The 23,047-nt window shown below is 41.1% G+C and overlaps 1 protein-coding gene across 2 annotated transcripts in view; it reads right to left on the reverse strand.

The window, feature by feature from the left end:
* Nucleotides 1-4,536: 4,536 nt before the first annotated feature.
* The window catches only part of TLCD3A (TLC domain containing 3A), a 60,186-nt gene continuing 41,675 nt past the window's right edge, over nt 4,537-23,047 (reverse strand). For both annotated transcript variants that reach the window (XM_056556912.1, XM_056556914.1), the window contains exons 3-5: nt 18,741-18,957; nt 15,032-15,127; nt 4,537-12,336 (exon numbers count right to left, since the gene is read on the reverse strand). In XM_056556912.1, coding sequence (XP_056412887.1) covers nt 12,067-12,336; nt 15,032-15,127; nt 18,741-18,957 — 583 coding nt within the window. In that variant the 3' untranslated portion in view covers nt 4,537-12,066. The remainder of the gene's footprint in view (nt 12,337-15,031; nt 15,128-18,740; nt 18,958-23,047) is intronic.

Raw genomic sequence — 23,047 nt, forward strand, 5'->3', positions numbered from 1 at the left:
TGAAATGATGCACAGGCAAATAACACTGGCGTCCTCATTTACTAAGAGTGGAGTGGCGTTTTCTTTGTGGGTTTTTTCCCAACAGGTTTTTTCTCCATGGGATTTACTATTGTATCTTGTATGTGGTGATTTTCCCTATGTGGAAACATTAGTAAATTTGTAGTTTTTTTTAAGACACTCCCCATTTCCCCAATAACCACATCTACTTTTCAGGGTTTCTGAGTAAAGTGGAGAGTTAGTAGTTTTTTTTTTTTGTCAGAAATTCTGGCGCAAAACACGTGCAACACAAAAAAACAAATGATAATCTGTCTATAAATCAATACACAAAAAATACACATATCTTAATTGCGGGGTAATGATATCAAGTAAGTATATAAAAATGAGACCCTTTAAAACTCTTCCATATTGGACATAATGTATTTGACTTATGGGTCAGTGCACTGCAGCATAGTATATACCAGTGTTTCCCAACCAGGGTGCCTCCAGGTGTTGCAAAACTACAACTCCCAGCATCTTAATCCTTCCAGTACTTATTAGCTGCTGAATACTACAGAAGAAATGGTTTTCTTTTTGGAACACAGAGCTCTCTGCTGACATCATGACCACAGTGCTCTCTGCTGCCATCTCTGTCCATTTTAAAAGCTGTCCAGAGTAGAAAATCCCCATAGCAAACCTTTGCTGCTCTGGGCAGTTCCTAAAATGGACAGAGATGTCAGCAGAGAGCTCTGTGTTTCCTCTGTAGTATTCAGCAGCTAATAAGTACTGGAAGGATTAAGATTTTTTAATAGAAGTAATTTACAAATCTGCTTAACTTTCTGGCACCAGTTGATTAAAAAAAAGTTTTCCATGGGAGTACCCCTTTAAAGGCAAGTTCCCACCTGGCATATACGCAGCGTATTTCACACTGCGTAAAATCTGCTGCAGCAGCGGGAAATATGCTGCATATTACTTGCTCACCATACACACAAGGCTTCCTGGCGGCAGCCCTATGTATGTAGTGAGTTTTAGAGGCGGAGCCGCCGTCAGTCACGCCGGCACATGGCCCCCGCCTCCAAAATGCACTGCACACATAGGGCTGCCACGGAAAAGCCTTGTGTGTATGGTGAGGGAGGGATATGCAGGGTATTTCCTGCTGCTGCAGAATTTAAGCAGTGTGAAATACGCTGCGTATACGCCAGGTGGGAACATACCCTAACACTCATTCAGATGTCCCACTAGTAGAAAAGTGCAATAGACAATCTCATGAAACAACAAGAGCAAATAGGTATCAACCTGGAGACAAAACGAGAAATTTGCACCCACCCTAACACTTCTTTTGCAATGCAGCAAATAAGTCTTCATAGCAGGCTGAGCCAAATAAAGAAGAAAAGGAAATATAACATCTCCAAGAAGACGCCACTTGTGAGTCACTGTTAGAGATTAGCAAAGTTACAATGATTTGATTCGTCACAAACTTCTCGGCTTGGCAATTGATGACTTTATCCTGCATAAATGAGTTCAGCTTTCAGGTGCTCCGGTGGGCTGGAAAAGGTGGATACAGTCCTAGGAGACTCTCTCCTAGGACTGTATCCACCGTTTCCAGACCACCGGAGCACCTGAAAGCTGAACTCATTTATGCAGGATAAAGTCAGCAATTGCCAAGCCGAGAAGTTCGTGACGAATCGAATCACACTTTGCTCGTGTCTAGTCACTGTATATAACTGCTCTGTAATCACTTATACGGTTTGCAGCGCCTGGGTAGAGCTCTGGTCACCAGTAAAGGGTCGCTGTATGTGGGTGATAGTTGACTGTGTATAGTGATTTCATTCAGTGTCAGTATGTGGTATTATCTAGTCACTATGTAGTAGTTAAGGTCTTTGTGTGGCAAATTTTTTGTCTCTTGTAAAGCGGTGTTATTGGTCTGTGTATTGTGGTTTTTATTCGTTATCAGTATGGTAGTATTACCCAGTAACTATGTGATGCTAATAGTAGTGGTCATGGTATGGCGGCATATATGTCCCTTGTAGGCTAAGTTTCCACCCACTTGGTTTTTTTTCTGCAAGTTTCTGGAAAAATGCCACTGCAGTTTTTGAGCCAAAGTCAGAAGTGGATCCATAAGGGAGGAGGAGTATAAGTCCTTCCTTTATATGTCCTATTCCTTTTGAATACATTTCTGACTTTGGCTCAAAAACTGCAGTGGCAGATATCCAAAAACTGCCAGAAAAAAAGTGGAAACTTAGCCGTATAGCGGTGTTATTAGTACATCATTGCATGTCACATATCAGTCCATCTGGCAGTTGCAATTTTACCCATACATGTTTATTTGTTTGTGATGATTTTTTTGTGAAATGTAATAAAGGTATATATATTTTTTTACAAAATCCATTGGAGAAGTGTTGTATTTTGAAATATGGCCTCCTGGTTTCATTCTATTAATCCTATGCAGGTGCACATTCATGTGATGTTAAGATGATTGATGAGGTTTAAACAGTAGAATTCCCGAAGAAACATACAAGGATTTTTTCTCCAAAAATTTTTTCAAAATTTGTGACATCCCAATGAATTTTGCTAATGGACGTGCAAGAGAAAAAGATGAAAAACTGAGATGTGCTTTTCCGAATATATTACACAAAGAATGTGCTTCACTACTGTCTACTGCACATTTACTACTAGTATCGTGAGGTCATGTCAATGATATTTAAATATAAAACTAAACCTAAAAACCTACTGTATTTTTCGCCGTATAAGACGCACTTTTTCTTCCCCAAAACTGGGGGGAGGGGAAAGTTAGTGCGTCTTATACAGCAAATACCTGTCCTATCGCGGTGGTCCCTGCGGCCATCAACGGCCGGGACCTGCGGCTCATACAGGACATCACCGATCGCGGTGATGCCCTGTATTAACCCTTCAGATCAAAGCTGACTGCCGCGTCTGAGGCGAAAATAACACTAACCCGGATGTTCAGTCGGGCTGTTCGGGACCGCCGTGGTGAAATCGCGGCATCCCGAACAGCTTACAAGACACCGGGAGGGACCTTACCTGCCTCCTTGGTGTCTGCTCCGTGCCGGGATCCCTTGCATGGCTGGCGCTCTCTCTCATCGTCATCCAATAGGAGCGGCGTGTGGAGCGGCGTGATGGTGGCGACGGAGAGCAAGGATACCGGGCAGCAGAGACGTTCCGGAGCGACGGGGACAGCCCGGGGACGCAGCGACAGCTATGGAGGGGGATATCCAGGGCAGCGTTGACTAGCGGTGACGGGTCCGGAGCGGCGGGGACACGTGAGTATTATCTCCTATAGCAGTGGTTTTCCACCTGCGGACCTCCAGATGATGCAAAACTACAACTCCCAGCATGCCCGGACAGCCAACGGCTGGGAGTTTTAGTTTTGCAACATCTGAAGGTCCGCAGGTTGAAGATCACTGTCCTATACTTTACATTGTATTTGGTTCAGAATCTTTATTTTCTAGATTTTTATCCTATAAAATTAGGTGCGTCTTATATGCCGAAAAATACGGTATATGTTTATCAGAACATGAAAGAATACAGTGGACAAGTAAATAGTATTCAGGCTTATCGCCCTTTAAAAGTGATTTATTAATCATATAATAGTGATTTCCAACATTTAGGACACAATCCCAACCTTTTAACTAGTCACCAGAAATTACAGGTCACGTGTTTTTTAGGGGCACATTCACACAGCTGTATTATAAAACAAGGTTTCATTATTTTCCACATATAAAACCTTGCTGGTTTTGGAAAGAGAAAAAAAAAAATACATGGATAAAACATGGACTGAAAACATTACCATAAAAATACTATAGAAATGCTACATAAGCCAGCACTTCCTAAAATCCTGTTCTTTATTGCAGATGTATAAAACAAAAACAAATCATAAAACAAGTAGCTGAAACAAAGGTTGACCTGTTTCAGATCAGCTGATCCTTTGACAAAAAGGATCAGTTTTTGTTAAATGGGCACTGTCACCAACTTTATTTTTTGATATGTTGTAGTACTTATGTACTACAACTAGAGATGAGCGAATTTACAGTAAATTCGATTCGTCACAAACTTCTCGGCTCGGCAGTTGATGACTTTTCCTGCATAAATTAGTTCAGCTTTCAGGTGCTCCGTGGGCTGGAAAAGGTGGATACAGTCCTAGGATACTCTTTCCTAGGACTGTATCCACCTTTTCCAGCCCACCAGAGCACCTGAAAGCTGAACTAATTTACGCAGGATAAGTCATCAACTGCCGAGCTGAGAAGTTCGTGACGAATCGAATTTACTATAAGTTCGCTCATCTCTAATTACAACATATCTCTAATATACTTTTATTATTATTTTTTTTATTAAAATAGTTTAATTTACATTTGAAAACCGGCCACTAGGGGTCTCCCTCCTAATGGCCGGCTGCAGCCTGGCGTGACGTCATGCCTGAAAAAGGACCGATGCGGCCGGGCACCGGTCCTTTTTCATTCAGCCTGCGCTCGCTCCCTGCCTGTCAATCAGACAGGCAGGGAGCGAGCGCCTTGGCTCCCCGGCCACTGGCTGGGAGGCCACTCCTCCCGCACATCGCCGCCGCCGCCTCCTCATTGCCGCCGCTGTCCCTGCACGCCCGCTGCCGGACTCTGCAGTAAGTGTAATGGGGGGGGGGGGGGGTGTTGTGATGGAGGGAACGGGGTATGGCACGGGGGCGGGAGGAGACAGAGGGGACGGGCTAGCGCCGCATGTAACTAACAGTTTATCTACACAGGTGCCTCCAGCTGTTTCAATACTACAACTCCCAGCATGCCCTGACAGCCAATAGATGTCAGGGCAAGCTTGGAGTTGTAGTGATGAAACAGCTAGAGGCACCCTGTGTAGATGAACTAAGGGCGGAAGTCCCCCCCCAGCAGGCATCAGTGACGTGGTGCCTGCTGGGGAAGTCTGCCTGGTAGTGAGCACACTGCCAGGCAGACAAAAAGCATTTTTAATATAGTAGAAATTAAAATTAAAAGCAGGGAGGGGGTTAGTGATAGAAGGGCAATAGGCAGGGACAGAAAAGAAAAAAATAGGATGGTGGGAGCTACCCTTTAAAGGATGAGCTGTTCCGAAACATGTCAACCTTTGTTCTGGCTACATGATTTTATGTGAAGGTATTTGTTTCATTCATCTAAAAAAAAAAGAACGAGATTTTAAAGGGGTACTCCGGTGGAAAAGAATTATATATCAACTGGCTCCAGGAAGTTAACTTCCTCTATAGCATACAGCAGCTGATAAATACTTAAAGGATTAAGATTTTTTTTTTTATAGAAGTAATTTACAAATGGGTTGGAGTTGTTCTTTTCTGTCTGACTACAGAATTCTCTTCTGCCACCTCTGTCTGTTTCAGGAATTGTCCAGAGTAGGAACAAATCTCCATAGCAAACCTCTCCTGCTCTGGACAGTTCCTGACATGGACAGAGGTGTCAGCAGAGAGCACTGTGGTCAGACTGAAAAGAACTACTCAATTTCCTCTGGAGCATACAGCAGCTGATAAGTAAGATTTTTGTTTAATATAAATAATTTACAAATCTGTATAACTTTCTGAAACCAGTTGATTTAAAAAAATAAATAAAATTATTCCACTGAAGTACCCCTTTTAAGAAGTGCCAGCTTATGTCATGTGTCTACTGTTTTGCTGAGAGTGTCTGTGCACCGCACCCTATGTGAGCTGACTATACCTGCAGTATCATAAAAATACAACATCAATTTTGTTTGCAAATCTGGCGACATTCATGATATTGGCAAACCACTCGACTACATTGTAAATATATTTTTATAACATATTATAATAATTATATTATTTATAACATATTTTCATCTTTAAACAAGGTTTGATAAACAGTAAAATAATGTTTAAAGGAACAGTGGAACAGTTGCCCAAAGCAATCAATCAGATTCCAGCTTTCATTTTTCAGAGGTCTTTTTAAAAATGAAAGAAGCGATGATTGGTTGCTAGGGGCAACTGCTCCACTATTCCACAGTGTAGAATCTACATAAAAATTGGAGTGACTTTGTAAAAACATTGCATTGCTTATTTTGTACTGATCCTGATTTACGGCCTCTGGAACAGTCCCAAGTGGTATTCAGAATTCTGCAGGATTTATAGTTTATTTTCCAGAATGCTTTGTTTGCTAATTTTCCTCATTTTGGAAAGTGTCAACCATATAGTTATGTGATGTGGAAAAGGCCCCATTGTATGCCAAAAATGTCAGCAAGAAGTGCTAACTTTGAGCAGTAAAATGAAAGTGACCTTGATGGAAACCCACCAGGTCCCATAAACGTGGTCTCAGGACTGTAGCTCCCATGAGGCGAGTGAGGCGATTGCCTCAGGTGCGCTGTTGCAAGGGGGCGCAGTGGCCGGGGCTGCATTGGCCTTGGCCGCTGCACCTGCTTGCACAGGAAGTCCAGCACACATTACACTGAGGCATTGATTCCCAACACTCGGGTGGGAAATATAGCCCTAAATTTTTTTGATTTTCCTGCCCAGGCCTGCGCACCTGTGAGTCAAAGGCGTGCATGCTGGGCGAGAGGGAAGTCTATGTGCAGTGTCGGGACGGGTGATGCTGCAACTCCAATCCTCGTGTATCCTCCCTCTCCTGTGGAGCAGCTCTGGACTCTGGATTCTCCCTGGTCCCTCAGCAGAATGATGGGGATGGGGGGGGGGGAGAAGCAGGGGCGGCACTGACAGAGGCCTACTCAGCTTCGGGTAGTGCACCCTCACCCTTCTTTCACTATTCTACACCCCTCTACACCCTTCTGTCACCCCTGTGGGGTAAGGCTGGAGGCATTGTGTGGGTAAGGCAGGAGACATTGTGTGTGCTTGTTGGGGGGGGGCTGGAGGCATTTGAGTGAGGCTGGAAGATTTATCAAAACCTGTGCAGAGGAAAAGTTTCCCAGTTGCCCAGAGCAACCAATCAGATTGCTTATTTCATTTTGCAGAGGCCTTGTTAAAAATAAATGAATCAAGCTGATTGGTTGCTATGGGCAACTGGGAAACTTTTCCTCTGCACAGGTTTTGATAAATCTCCCCCCTTGTGCGTTGTGGGAAGGCTGGTGGCATTGTCTGGAGGAGGCTGGAGTCATAAGGGGAGGATAATGCTGGAAAAGTGCAGAGCCTAATATGTTTGTGTTGCAGGTTCTGACCTGAAGAGTTTTGGCTGGAACAGATTATCATGATGTCCTGGGCCAGATGGGGAAGAAAAAAAAAATGACTCCGATAAGTGAATGTCATTTGTGAGTCGCTGCATAAAACCTGTATAAAAACTGTAATCTATATAAGAAACATATTAAAAAAATAATTCGGTAGGGGTGGCCCGCAATTTATTTTTTTCCTGAGGGGTGCCCAGAGTCCAAATGGGGGAGGGGTGCGCAATTTGTTCTTGCCTCGGGCGCAAAAGGAGCTAACTACAGCTCTGCATGGTCTTTCATATGACAGATTCTGCACTGACATTATTTTTGCTGTTCCTGAACTGTGATGGAGCAGAACTATGGACATGCCAACATGTACAAGCCTTTAAAGGGAGTGTATCATCGGAAAATGACCTATTGCAGTTAAAAAAAAAATGACATTGTTTAAATCGGTTTCTTTGTTAACCATATTTATGGTGAGTTTTCTCCATTTTACTATAGAATTTATAAGAAGTTTTCCATTCAGGCCACTAGGCCTAAAACCAAGCTCAGTAGAGATAATTTCCTGCTCAGTAGAGATCATTTCCCAGTAATGCCTTTCACCTCAGCACAACAGAAGGACCCTAAAATGTGACCCCAGGAGAGATACTACGGTTTTAGGTCCGGTCATAAAACCGGATACGGGTCAAAAATGAGCAGACCGGAGTTACCGTTTGACTCCGGTCAGTTCATTAAAGTAAATGGATTTCAGCACCGGTCCGGCTGGGGTATGGGAGCGCCCGGTTTTCCCTCCCCCCAGCCGTATCCGGCAACCGTGGGCTGAAAACGAGGTATGAATGCAGCCTAAGTACATTTTTGCCCCACTGTATATCAGAACATTTAGGTCCTGTTCACACTACGGAGATTCCATGTGAAATTTGCTTGCAGCAGCCTTCAATTGATCTTATTGCCATTCTGCTGCTCTGATCACACGTCGGAAGGTCCACGACATAACTTCCGATGAGGAATTGGATTCTGGCAGAAAACTAAACACGTTTTATCCTCCAGTAGAATCCACCAGAAAAGCCCCATCTGTCTATGGGACAGAGCTTGTGTCCACAGCAGATTGCCGCAGACATAAGTGCCGCATCCAGATAATTTTAGATTTCCATGCAGAAGGATTACTGATCCACGGTGGATTCCTTGTTGGATTTTCATAGTGTGGACACAACCTTACAGAAAGTTACCAGCTTGATCTAGCCAACATTCAGAAGCCATTTTTGCATTCCTCATTTAAGATTTACCACCAGTACCAGTAGACCAGTCACACACATTTTACCTGGTTTTTCAGTGGTGGTTTTCACTGAATATGTGCCTTTTTTATCTACTTAAAAATGTTAAAAAGTGATTTCACACACACAACATTTTTGGGGAAAAATAATGCATTTTTCTTTAACCAAAACCAGAAGTGGATCCAGCAGGAAGGAGAATGCTCATACCTCTGCTGATCTCTGAGATCATGCAGGTGTACTCTGCACGTCTCCACGTAAACCAAGGACATGCTGCCGACAGCTATCAAAGTGAACAGCCACACAAACAATCCAGCGATCTTTCCAGTGGCTGTACACTTTCAATTATTGGCTTGTCAGCTAAGAAGCAGTAAATTGTAGCAATAGTGATCATACATTTTTTTCATACATCTGGCTTTAGTGTTACCTACCTTTCGTCAAGACAGCACCACCTGAAAGGGGGCAAGAAACCATAGGGACAGGAAACCAGGAGGATAAAAGGAAGTACCCTCCTCTCCAGCTTCAGTGGTTTCCAGTCCCTTGGAAGCCTGGTCTGAAGCAGTAGTCCCTGTCTCAGGTGGGATTTTATTACACAGCTGGTGGGTTGCCAGATTATTCCTAGAGTTGTGGGGAACACAAAGCCTTAACAGACTCCCCTAGGTGGGGGGGGAGGTCTAGCCTTACTCCACAGTTTCGTGTACCTATCTCTTGTAAGAGCCCATGGTACCTGGGTTGTGGTGCAAGGGAACATGGCTGGTGGTCCCAAGGCAGGGTCGGATGATTGTTGCATGATTTTTCGGAGTATTGGCCCGGTCATCAAGGCACATGTTTTTCGGTCCTGCAGTGAGGGACCCTGGTAGTGACATGAAAAGACCCAGCATGCACGTGCGGCTGGAAATGACGTCAGCCGCCCGGCGCAGTAGGAAGACGTTTTACAGGGCCATGGGAAATTATGTCAGACGTCATGCAGAGGGCTGCTTGATGGTATTTAAGCAGCACCCTGTGCTTTATAAGGTCTCCATGTCGATTTGTTTTGTTCCAGAAAGTGACAGCATGAAAGAAATGAGATGACACCATGAGTATAGCCAAGAAAGACTCAAAGCAGGACTGCTAAATTTTCAGCAAAGACCCCAGCCACAGTACCTCCTGGATGACTACTTGAGTGAGTGTATCTTGCTCATGCCTTCATGTGGGGTATTAATGTCAGGTATGGGGCAAATTTAGGTTTAGAGCCTTTTTTTGGTGTAGAAAAGTCACTTAGGTTGGAGAGGAGGGTATTTCCTTTTATCCTCCAGGTTGTCTGTCCCAAGGGGTGGAGTCCCTCTCTCAGGTGGTGCTGTCATGGCTCAGGAAACATAATTACTGGTGAATAGTTCCTGGCTATTCTGATTACCACCATGCTAGGTATATAGTAATTTTAATTTGACCAAAGTCTCTGGGTTTTTACCCTAAATATGCTTTGGTAAAATAAATCAGATAACCGAGACACCTGTTATAAATCTTCTGATAAATCCCATGTAAACCAAAACACATCATACATAGTGATACACAGGGGTTTTTTATAGCTTGGACTACTTTCACACTATAGAAAGTTCCCGCTACTGCCCGTCAGTTGGAAGATAGTGGGAGGAAAAAAAATTGTGCTTGGGACGTCTTTTTCTACCACTATCTTCCGGAGGAATAACTGGTGCAATAACAGAAGTTAGAGAATCCCATTCAAGTGAATTGAATTCTCTGTGCCCATTATGCCTCCCGTTAGGCTCAGTTGCAATAACGGACATTAAGGGCAAAAAAAAAAAGAGCCTTAACGTCTGTTTGTAACGGAGATTTTCAATAGTGTGAAAGAAGCCTAACTCCCTTTTACAGTCAATGACAATTGTACATTATTTGCTATCAAAATCTATTAAATACGAACTAAATAAAAGTAGAGATGGATCAACCTCCTACTAATCTGAATATATAGGTGGTTAGTGTTGGTGATCCTGAGTAAAATTATGTATTCTTTACCCCCCAATCCGTTCAGTCGTTCCCAAGAACACAATCTTGAAATATGCAAATGAACTGTTAACTGCACTTGAAGACTATCTGCACCTCTGACGGCATCCCCCTAGGTCCTGTTCGCACCGGCACACTTATTAAGGAGACAAAGGAGATGAATATTGAGGAGCTGGGCAGCATAAATGGGACCCAAGGGACACTGTCATAGGTGCAGATAATCTTTAAACCTGCTCATGGTGTAGTTAAGAATTGATTTGCCTATTGCCAGATTGTTATATATCTTGGGAACAGATAAAAAGATTGGGGTAAGGAATACATTGCTTTACTCAGGATCACCCACACTAACCACCTGTGTATTCAGGTTAGTGGGGTTGATCCATCTGTCAGTTTCACTTTAGGTGTCTTCAATGGCAAAACTGTTCCCCATCCTCTCTCTAAAATGCTATATATTGCTGGAGCTGGTTAAAAAAATGATACACAAATAACATGACATTACCAACCCCTGGTCCCCTGCACTATAAGCTCTCCTATCGCTTCCTTATGTTTCCCCGGTGCTCCTCCCTTCTCCATGCTTCCAAGACAAGAGGTCAAAACAGGGCCTGCCCACTAAGCCAATTAATGGCCACAGAGGGGTTCGGTCTCTACTAGTGATTGGCTGAGCAGGCAGGCCCTACTCTGACCTCTGGTCTAGAAAGCACAGAGAAAAGATGAGCAGCGGGGTACCAGGGATACATAAGTATCATTTATACTTTTTTCCACTAGACTCAGCAATATATGAATTATTTGGGGACATCCGCATAGCTCTTTAAAGGGGTATTTTGACATATTTTTTTTTAAATCCTTTGTTGCTGGGGTCAGGTTTAAAACAGAAAATAGACCTTCTGTTTTCCTGCTTCTAAGACAAGCACTTAGTGCAACCTGCCTGCTCAGCCAATCATTGGCTGAAGCAGTGTCCCGTCTCGTTCAGTGATTGCAGGTCCTGCACTGAGTGAGGGACTGTATGGAGCTGAGGGGGAGGTGGGCTAGATAAACTCTATTTTATTTTGTTCTATTTTATTTTAACCAGGCCCTAGCAACATACGATTTTTTTTTTAAATGCCGAAATGCCCCTTTAGGGGTAGGGTCACAATTTCCGTATTTTGCATATTTGATTTTGCTACCAATTGACTTCAATGGGTAAGAAAATACGCAGCAGCAAAATACGGCACGTGACCCTACCCTTAATGTTAAGACAACCTATTTCTTATTTATTCAGAAAAAGTCAGCAATATTCTTACTAAACATCTCTTAAATTGTACATTTTCTCAAATTTACTGTAATAAAAAGAAGGTGTAAAACAAATACTCTTCAGATTACCAATAACAGATATAGTGCAATTCTGTAGATGTACAAAAAAAATCACATTGTGATTCATAAAACAGCCATCTTTTGTATCTAAAATATAGAGATTTACTATCTAGGAAACTTGTAACAAGACTCCATAACATTTTGGTTTCAATACATATCAGGTAGTCACTGTCCATGAACAGGACAACAGCTTGACTTGAAGGACTGCTCCACTTACATTAATAGTGAGGCTGTAACATAGTCAAGGAGTAGTAGTCCTGTCCCTTCTACTTACAAAATACAAACCCAGACATATAGCATGACTGCAGCTTACACATATTAAACGTTATCTGTCTTTGCTGGAGGTGGAGTTGCTATATAGTCTTATTGCCTTTCTGCAAATAAGCCGGAACCAATATATCTGTGGAGCCAAAATGGCGGCATTTGTAATGTTGCAATGCAGGGGAATGTTGAAAGGCACTTTGTACATTGGAATCCCAAACTGCTTTCCGTAGGCGTGGTACATAAACGGGAACAGCAGGATGCGGCAGGTGAAAAATGTTATTAGGACGAAAGCACCGTTCACCTTGTGCAATAAGGAGTTCTGCAGATTCAACTGTTGGAAATAAAATACACCGTAAAAGTATGAATGTAAATCTGGTACCAGTCATATTCATAACATGGCATAGTTCATTTTACATTTCCACATGCTAAAATAGTATTATGTTATCCCTCTTTATTGTATGTTAGTATTGAAGAATTATAAACATTGACGTACACACTGACTCCCGTATCGTAGTAGAGCAAGCATTTTTTTTTTCCATCAGCTAATTATTATTATTTTTTATCAACTTTGCCCATTGTTTTTTGTGGATAAGTTGTTGAGTGTTTTCTGATGGTTTAGATGGCACAGAGTAAAATTATTCACTTCCTACACTGATCATAGTTTTCAGAGCAGGACTTAGAAGATACATGTGAGCACTCTCTAAGGGCTACTCAAATGTCAAAAGGGGAGTGGAATGCACACTGCCAGTTATTCTTTATGGGAGCCAAACGCTGTACTCGCTATTTCCAGCAGCTCCCATAGGGAATGAATGAAACAGCAGCACATACGTGTGACCCACCGCTCCATTCCAACTGTAACCTTGGGCCTCCCATTCTTGAGATCATGGGGAGCCCCAGCCACTTAGATAAGGGAAAACTTTGCCTGATGGGGAGCAATGTAGGCAAAACTATTACTATGTTATAAATTGTGTAGACCTTGACTGCTCTTCTCTTTAGGGCTTTTTAATGTATAACTTCTCAAGCCCTGCATTAGTTATTAGTTATAATGCAGTGCATCAGTTTAACCCAGTTTGCACTTTTAAAATGGTATTTTCATCTAAGACGTTCATGGCATGTCCACAGGATTCATCTTAATATTTAAACACTCCACAGAGAAGTGCTCTCTATTGTGAACCATTTCCATAATTTTCATAAACTACGAGAAATAGCTGCATGAATATGCAGCCACCTCATGTCCTTCTCTGTGGAATGCAAAAACAGGGAAAGAGGGCACCCTCATTCTCCCAATCTAGGTGTCACATGTGTAAAATCCCTGCCTTTTAGATATTTATGTAATATACTGTCAATATGCCATAGGCTTCTTTCACACTACCGTTGTCACATGGTAGTGTGACAGTCGTCGGGGCCGCTGGGGAAAATAGTGGGAGAAAAAATACTGCTTGCTTGGTCTTTTCCTCCTGCTACTCCCGCTGAAATAGGGCAGCGCTCGATGGACCCCATTGACTATAATGGGGTCTATTTGGACCTGGTGTTACCCTGCCCTGCTGTTACCTGTTGCGTTATCCGGCCGTTAAACTAAAAAAAAAAAAAAAAAAAAAAAAAAAGTTTGACGGACGTTCTTGGTGGGGCACAACGGCAATGTGAAAGTAGCCTTAGATGTTGTAATATTTATAGGTTCAACTGCTGTAGACCTTGGGAGTGGCACCAATTGTAAGAGTGCCCGTGGAACCAGTAAAGGTTGAGCTGAAGTCATTAAGCATAGCTGTACCCTAAATAGCAGCCTTAGGATAAGTTTCTACTTTAAAAAAAAAAAAAATTTGCAGTAAAAACGCCGCACAGCATTTTTCCTGGTGAAAAAACGCCACAGCCAGATGTTAGCAGTAAGTCAATTGGGAATCACAAAATGTAATACCCACTTGCCATTTTTTTACTGTACATATTAGAACTGTAATAAAAATGTATTAAGGATCTGTAAATAAATGTGTAAATAAATTAAATATGTAACAATAAATGGATAGATAAAAAAAAACTGCAATCTATATGAACGAACACGCCAAATTATACATTCTGAACATAAATCAAACACATCATTCATTCATTAATTTTGTAATATCACAATTCCAATCATACATAATCTCCACCCTTCTCCTTTATTGCTCCTGGCCGCGGCTCTTTGATGTGCCTGCCTGCTCGCAAAAACACTTCTCATCACCCAAATTAAGTTAAAAAAAAAATGTCTACGTACGGAATTGGTTCCCTAACTATCACTACATGCCTCAGGCACCACTGCTTCATTTTTTTTTTTCTGTGGCACCGAATGAAATTCTTAAAAAGATGTCTATGTGCTACCACCACCACTATCATAGATGATCAGGGAAAACTGCCAAAAGCGAAAAAAATGCAATTTTCACACAAAAAGGTAAAAACGCCAGGAGAAAGGCAGGAAAATGCAGTGGCAGTAATGCCAGAAAAAAAAATGGAAACTCAGCCTAACAGCATTTAAAGGAACACATATTTACATAATACATTTCTCTGTTAGATCTGGAGAAATATAACATATTTTCATTTGGAATTATTTCTAAAAAAAATATCAATTGTATTGATATTATTGCTACACACTTGTTATGGTACCCTCTGGTTATCTTTTGAATTCTCTGCCATGGCCAACCAAGGTATCCAGCACGTCAGGACACCACCCGGATTCACTTGTACCGAGTGATTTTTGCTATTGTACAGCCAGCCAATAAGATATAAGTGAAATTAAACATTAGCAGGGGGTGCCACAACAGATATGTAATCACAATAGTTACACACAACATATGGGCTGGAAGCAGTGATCCCTCGATTCAGATGTCCAGTTGGTTCCTGTCCCAAAAATTTCCACAAAATCCAAGAGATTCAGATAAAAGCATCTTCAATCTCCTGTGCTTTGTGCAAAAGAGATCTACAATCTCTAGTGAGAATTAATTGTTAAAATAAATATATATAAAACAAAATAAATATTAATAATTCTCTGATGCACAAACCTGCAGTAAAATCTTTCCAAATGATACAAATGGCGTGCTCAGTTCAACCACTAAGAGACAGCCGACAAAAAAGTCTCCAATTTCTCCTCTTAAAAACTAGAAAATAGAAGAAAAGAAGAAAAAAACATTAAGATCGCATATGCTGGCCTAGCAGGAAGAAATGCATGGTATGACAACTCATGTTGATACAAGTAGTACTCCGAACTTCGTGTAGCTCAAGGTATTTGATTTTGCATGGTGATTTGTGTACAACACACAAACTTGTGATGACATCCTGTATTTGACAAATATACTGAGGCCTAAATGGTACGGTTACTGATACTTTAGTGATGATAGTACGCAACACAACATATACGTAGAGCAGAGTTCACAGAAGCAAATATACAACATCCAAGACAGTAAAAACTGCTGTATACTTTACATATCAGGGAGGATGGCTAAACCCATCTACACCCAGCTCAGGGCCGGTCTTAGGTTAGATGGCACCCTAACCTATTTTATGACACTAGAATTGTTTGGGGTGGGCCACAGGTCTTCTTTGACTTATCCACCATCGACAGGTGTAAGGTCGCAGTTTCACAAAGGATAGGGGATAAGTTAATTTAAGTTGGAATACCCAAATTAAGGTGTTAAGAGAGAAGGGTCAAAGTTCATGAAGTGCAATTGCTTTAATTCAGACAGCGGCTATTCTATCATTAACAATTTGTTAAATATTCTTAATGAGCAACAGAAATAAAAATGTAATATTCAGATCTATTATACCAATGAGATAGATAGATTCCAATCAAGGCGTAGCATATAAGGGCTGGCACCAGAATCTTCTCCCAAAGAGGTGCAGCACCTAAAACATTCCCCCAGGGAACTGGTAGCAGCCGGTAACCAATGGCTCTTACTGCCCAAAGTAGGACAATGTAAGAGGCAGCAATTACTGCTTACTGTTACAGAAGACTACACAGGCAGCAGGGGAGCCATCACAGCTGTCATGTGAGATCTGCTGACGGCTCCTTGCTCCCTGTCTGGGGGAGGAAAGAGGAGCAATGAGGAATAATTTATGTTTGGTTGAAATGAGTAGAGCTGCTCTGACTACCCTTCACTAAAGCAAGGGGTCGCAAAACCTTAAGGCCAGTGCTGCATATAGTATGAGGATGCCGGACGTAAATGTACGTCCTGGTGAGCTGGTACATTTACGTCCTATACATCGGAGCGATGCTCTGGTCATGCACAGCAGGTCCAGGCTGCTGATAGCAGGGACCCGCCGGTAATGGCGGAGATCCGCGATTGCACGGGTGTTCGCCATTAACCCCTCAGATGCCGTGATCAATACAGATCACGGCATCTACAGCATTGCGGACACTAAAATGGTTGATCAGATCGGCCGCAGCGATCCGATCATCCAGCATGGCAGCCGGAGGTGCCCTCACCTGCCTCTGCTGCCTTCCACGGGTCTTCTGCTCTGGTCTGTGATCGCACAGATCAGAGCAGAAGATGACCGATAATACTGATCAGTGCTATGTCCTATGCATAGCACTGAACAGTATTAGCAATCGAATGATTGCTATAAATAGTCCCCTATGTGGACTATTAAAGTGTAAAAATAAAAGTTTAAAAAATAAAAACGTAAATTGTCCCATTTTCCCTATTTCACCCCCAAAAAGTGTAAAAAAAAAATGTATATACATATTTGGTATCGCCGCGTGCGTAAATATCCCAACTGTTAAAATAAAATGTTAATGATACCGTACGGTGAACGGCGTGAACGTAAAAAAAAAAAAGACCAAAATAGCTCCTTTTCTTATAACATTTTATTCCCAAAAAAATTTATATTAAATGTATTAAAAGTTTTATATAAGCAAATATGGTATCAATAAAAAAGTACAGATCACAGCGCAAAATATTAGCCCTCATATCGTCGCTTATACGGAAAAATGAAAAAGTTATAGGTCTTCAAAATAGGGGGATTTTAAACGTACTAATTTGGTTAAACAGTTTGCGATTTTTTTTTAAGCGCAACAGTAATTGAAAAAGTGTATAATCATGGGTATCATTTTAATCGTATTGACCCAAAGAATAAAGAATACATGTCCTTTTTACCGTAAATTGTACGGCGTGAAAACCAAACCTTCCAAAATTAGCAAAATTGCGGTTTTCTTTTTAATTTCCCCACACATAGTATTTTTTTGGTTGCACCATACATTTTATGGTAAAGTGAGTGATGGCATTACAACGTACAACTTGTCGCGCAAAAGACAAGCCCTCATACTAGTCTGTGGATGAAAATATAAAAATTGTTATGATTTTTTGAAGTCGAGGAGGAAAAAAACGAAAAACGTAAAAATAAAAAATTGTCTGAGTCCTTTAGGTCCAAATGGGCTGAGTCCTTAAGGGGTTAAAGTGTAACTAACAGTCACATAACTTCTGACATGTCACAGAGATGTCATAATCAGTGGGATTCTAGCTGATGACCCCCACTAACCACTCACTGTGTCCATACTCCGCGTGGCAGAAACAAAAGGACACAACACAGGGCAAGTAGCGGTACTCCGGTGGAAAACTTTATTTTTTTATTTTTTTTTTAAATCAACTGGTGCCAGAAAGTTAAACAGATTGTAAATTACTTCTATTAAAAAATCTTAATCCTTCTAGTACTTATTAGCTGCTGAATACTACAGAGGAAATTCTTTTCTTTTTGGAACACAGAGCTCTCATCATGACCACAGTGCTCTCTGCTGACATCTCTGTCCATTTTAAGAACTGTCCAGAGTAGAAGAAAATCCCCATAGAAAACATATGCAGCTCTGGACAGTTCCTAAAATGGACAGAGATGTCAGCAGAGAGCACTGTGGTCATGATGTCAGCAGAGAGCACTGTGTTCTAAAAAGAAAATAATTTCCTCTGTAGTCCCTTCTAGCAATCAGTGGGGGTCTCAGCAGCTGGACCCCATTAACCACAATGTGACATGTCAGAAGTTATGTGAACATTTAGATACACTAAAAATGGAGCGTTCTTATTTGAGATAACCTCTGCCTACATACCCTATAAGTATTAATGATGCATGGGGGACATTATCTGCTCAGAATCTGGCCAGAACCTGGACTCCTATATTAATAATTAAAAAATCATTGTACAAAGTGAATCCTAATAATGTACATGATAATGTTGGCATTATAGAAGAAATAAAGGGAAACATTTCCCCCAAAATGAGTTTGAAATAGCCTTACATTTATCAAAGCATTGAGACAATAGACAAGAGTAGTACAAATGTTTGCAACGGACATGGTTTCCTGCTATTGTAAAGGGGTTATCCAGGAAAAAACTTTTTTTTTTTTACATGTCAACTGGCTCCAGAAAGTTAAACAGATTTGTACTGCTATTAGAAAATCTTAATCCTTTCAGTACTTATGAGCTGATGAAGTGGAGTTGTTCTTTTCTGTCTACGTGCTCTCTGATGACACCTGTCTCGGGAACTGTCCAGAGTAGAAGCAAATCCCCATAGCAAACCTCTTCTACTCTGTGCAGTTCCCGAGACAAGCAGAGATGTCAGCAGAGAGCACTGTTGCCAGATAGAAAACAACAACTCAACTTCAGCAGCTGATAATTATTGAAAGGATTACGATTTTTTTAGTTGATAGCCAGTTGATATAAAAAAGTTTTTTTCCTGGAATACCCCTTTAACAATGGCATTCTACCATAAATCTAATTCTGTACTTACCAGTCCTATTGGCACAAGGATTGTCAGGGTAGCTATGTGATGAACAAGCATTAGGAATTCTTTTTGTAGAAGACTGTTCATTGCAGTGGAAAAGTGATCTTTCCCATTTAAGACCTTGCTGTCTTTACACCTGTACCAGTGGCGAAGATACATAACATGTATGTCATACACCATATATGGGACGAACACCCACAAATAAGTTGTAGCCAGCCAGTGTCTGTGGGGAAACAATACACCATTAGTATGCCTTTGTTTCACATGTTGTTTGATACCATTTTATGCTATTATCACTTTGCTTTCTAATCATAAATGAGCATGACCTTTTAGCATTTCTTGGTTACTAAATTTAGGGAACTGTACTTTATTATTATTTTAATGAAATTTCATTTCCTGCAATCTCATGCATGAATGTGGCCACAGATCACTTTGGCAACATCTAATTCTTTATTATTATAAATAATGAAGTAGAATATTATCCCGTTTATTATTATTACATTTTTTTAAATGATTATTTTTTATGGATATTGTATATTGTTGATACATTGCCCATATCCAAAACTATTGTTACCATTTGGATAACATTTAAAAGGTCATCTATCAGTGTCATGATACATACAGAATTGTTTCAAATACATACAATATTTACAATTACCTCTGGGGTTTATGGACAGATAAGCAGGGCTGGTGCAAGGATTTTTGCCACCCTAGGCGAAAGCTAATTTTGCTGCCCCATGACTCTGCCCATTGGCTTAACCCTTTGACACGCCCCACCTTACTACTGGAGTGACACACTGTAACAAACCTCCTCCTCCTCCTCATGTAATCTCCTTACTACTGGGGTGACACACTGTAACAAACCTCCTCCTCCTCCTCATGTAATCTCCTTACTACTGGGGTGACACACTGTAACAAACCTCCTCCTCCTCATGTAATCTCCTTACTACTGGGGTGACACACTGTAACAAACCTCCTCCTCCTCATGTAATCTCCTTACTACTGGGGTGACACACTCTAACAAACCTCCTCCTCATGTAATTTCCTTATACTGGGGTGACACACTGTAGCAAACCTCCTCCTCATGTAATCACCTTATTCTGGGGTGACACACTGTAATAATCCTCCTCCATCTTGCAACGTGCAGAGTGGTGCCCCCATTAAGGGGGCGCTCTAGGTGGCTGCCTATTTTGCCTATAGGCAGAAATGGCCCTGCAGATGAGTATCACTTTTTCTCAATTGCATGCCTAAGCCTGTACACCAGAATATTGGGGGGGTCAAAACAACCACTATAATTCTTTTTTTTTCCTTCAATAAAATGTAACCAACATTGACCCTATCAAAGACATTCAGCTTCATCCGCTATGATATGATAGTCATTTCTATACTATATGCATAAATAATCTTCTGCAATCTCTGACGAACACACTTAGGTTGGGTTCACATTAGAAAAGGCCTGTACTACTGTCACAAGTTAACCATGCCACGCTACATTCAAGTTATTTTATTTTATATTGGTTGTCTAAATGGGTTGCGTAAAAATTTTGTGACTTTATCACCCATTGCGAAAAAATTTGTGAAAATTAACTGTCAAAAATACTGGGTAGTATGTCATCTGTACTGTAATCTAACATGTCAGTTTTACTGTAAAAAAAAGTTTCCGAATTGCATTTTATTTTTTAATAATTTCATGCCACAAATTATTATTTTTTGTTTCGCATACATTTTATGGTAAAGTGAAAAATAAGTTATGCCTTATAGAAAGGGGGAGGAAAAAAAAAGAAAATACAAAAACGAATATATTCTTGGGTCATAAAGGGGTTAACACTACTGTTACTTACCTCTCCAAAAAAAATATAATAGCCACACTTTGAGATAGCAGCCATTGGTAACGCATCCCTTTTATCTAAGGAAGCCCTCCCAGAGAAAAGGCACCACCTAGAGGATATATTTAATTCAGCCCTGGAATATGAATCCATGGACCCCAAAAATGTTTAAACGGTAACTCTCATTAAAATAAATTTTTGCTATTGTACTCCTTATGAAAAATAAAAAATATTTCTAATATACTTGGTTAAAAAAAAAATGAAGTTTTCTATGTTTTGTTTGTGCTTAAAAAAGCTCAAGAGCATATTTTCCCCCATCTTATACACAGACTTAGGACCGAGGTCCAAACACAGAAAGTGCAGCCTGGAGTGCTGAGGTGTCCAGCCTTATCCAATCATAGCTCCTCTCACACTTAACTGCCATATTCTGTTGGTTGGACACACACCCCTCAGCACTCCAGGCTGCACTTTCTGTGTTTGGACCTTGGTCCTAAGTCTGTGTATAAGTTGGGGGAAAATGTGCTCTTGAGCTTTTTTAAGAACAAATAAAACATAGAAAACTTCATTTTTTTTTAACCAAAGTATATAAGAAATATTTTAAATTTTTCATAAGGAGTGCAATAGCAAAAATGAGTTTTAATGAGAGTGCCCATTTAACATTTTGTTTCCTGCAGGCCCCTTTTTCAATGAACTCAACATGACAACTTCCTGTTACTGCTTTTTTAGTACAGTAAATAATCCCCTACTATGTGTAGGAACATCTTCTCTAGACCAGATAGGTGCCTCCTTTATTATAGCGTCATGGGAGAAATTTCTGTATTAAGATTTTATACATTAATATGTGCAAGAAAAATGCACATCAGATAGTTTGGTTTTATCGCTTACTTTGTACATTATTTCGGTAATTTGAAGAAACCTGTATAGCGAGCTTTATAGTTAACACAGGCGTGTCATAAAGCAATTGTTCCTCTTAATTTCTTCAGCCCACTGTTTGGCTAGAGGCATCCCTTATGTTGGAACTTCTTGGATTTACACCAAATTTAATGTAGCTTCAGCAATGACACATAACTATCTCTAATGATGTTTATACTTGTCGTGAGGCGCTGGTTAGTAAAACACCGATAACATCACGAATGATACATAGAAATATCCCTGAGCATGAACTGCTCCAACCTATTCTCTCAATGAAACTAATTTTATGACTTATGTTTTGTGATAAGACATCCATTATGTAACTGCAAAATGACATTAAAAGGGTTATCCAGCGGCTGGGAGGAGGGGGCGGTTTAAAAGCTTACCTGTTCTGTAGTACATTCCAAAATAAACCTTTACTCACCTCCTGCACTCCAGTGATGCCTCCGGTGTACTGCTCCGGCCCCGCACCGATTGCCTTCTTGAGCAGCAGTCTGACGTTTCGGCCTGGGAAGTACTTGGGTCCAGTTTCTGACACTGACGCATTGTGCCGGGGCTGGACAGTCACGCCACAGCTCAGAAAGAGGATTGCTGGGGGGCCTGGAGCAGGGCATCGCAGGAGCACAGGAGATGAGTAAAAGTTTGTTCTGCTATATCCTACAGAACCCCAGCCGCTGGATATCCTCTTTAATGTAAGAATTGGTCAAGTATCTATCCTATATGTGCCTTTGGGTACTTTTTCCTCAGGGTGGAAATGCTGCAGACTTCTTGCCGCAGTTCGATGTGCAAAAAATCTGCACAGTTTCCACAAATACATCATTTGCTGCTGTGGATTTTGGTACTTAAATGGGCACCGTCAGAACCAAACTTTTTACATGTTATATACCTTGGCAAAACATTAACCTTTCTAATATACTTCATAAACTCTGCAACACCAAAAACAAAAGGGGGTGCACCCTGGTGCAGTGCAGTGGAGGATATTTGTGTGTCTTCAATCATATAAAGGTAGACACTAACCTTTTGGAGTTGTGCAAGAGTATAGGCACAACTCTATACCAAGTGTTAGAACACTCACAGTCGCTCCTCCTGGCGATATCTGTAGCCCACTTCACAGGAGGCAGGGAACTCAATCAATATAGCAGATCACAACTAGGACAAGATTGTTAAAACAACAGTGGTTCCCATATGCCAAGGGCCTTCATCAGGCATAAGTGTACATACATACCATCACAACTTAAAGGGGTACTCCAGTGGAAAACTTTTTTTTTATTTTTTTTAAATCAACTGGTGCCAGAAAGTTGAACAGATTTGTAAATTACTTTTATTTAAAAATCTCAATCCTTCTAGTACTTATCAGCTGCTGTATGCTCCAGAGGAAGTTATATAGTTCTGTCCAAAGAAGAAGAGGTTTGCTATGGGGAGTTGCTTCTGATCTGGACCGCTCCTGACACAGATAGAGGTGTCAACAGAGAGCACTGTGTTCAGACTGGAAAGAACTACACAACTGATAAGCAGCTGTAACGACTGGAAGGATTAAGATTTTTAAAGGAAAACTGTCACATGTTTTCTCCCGCA

Source organism: Hyla sarda, chromosome 2, assembly GCF_029499605.1.
Source record: "Hyla sarda isolate aHylSar1 chromosome 2, aHylSar1.hap1, whole genome shotgun sequence".
NCBI lineage: Eukaryota > Metazoa > Chordata > Amphibia > Anura > Hylidae > Hyla > Hyla sarda.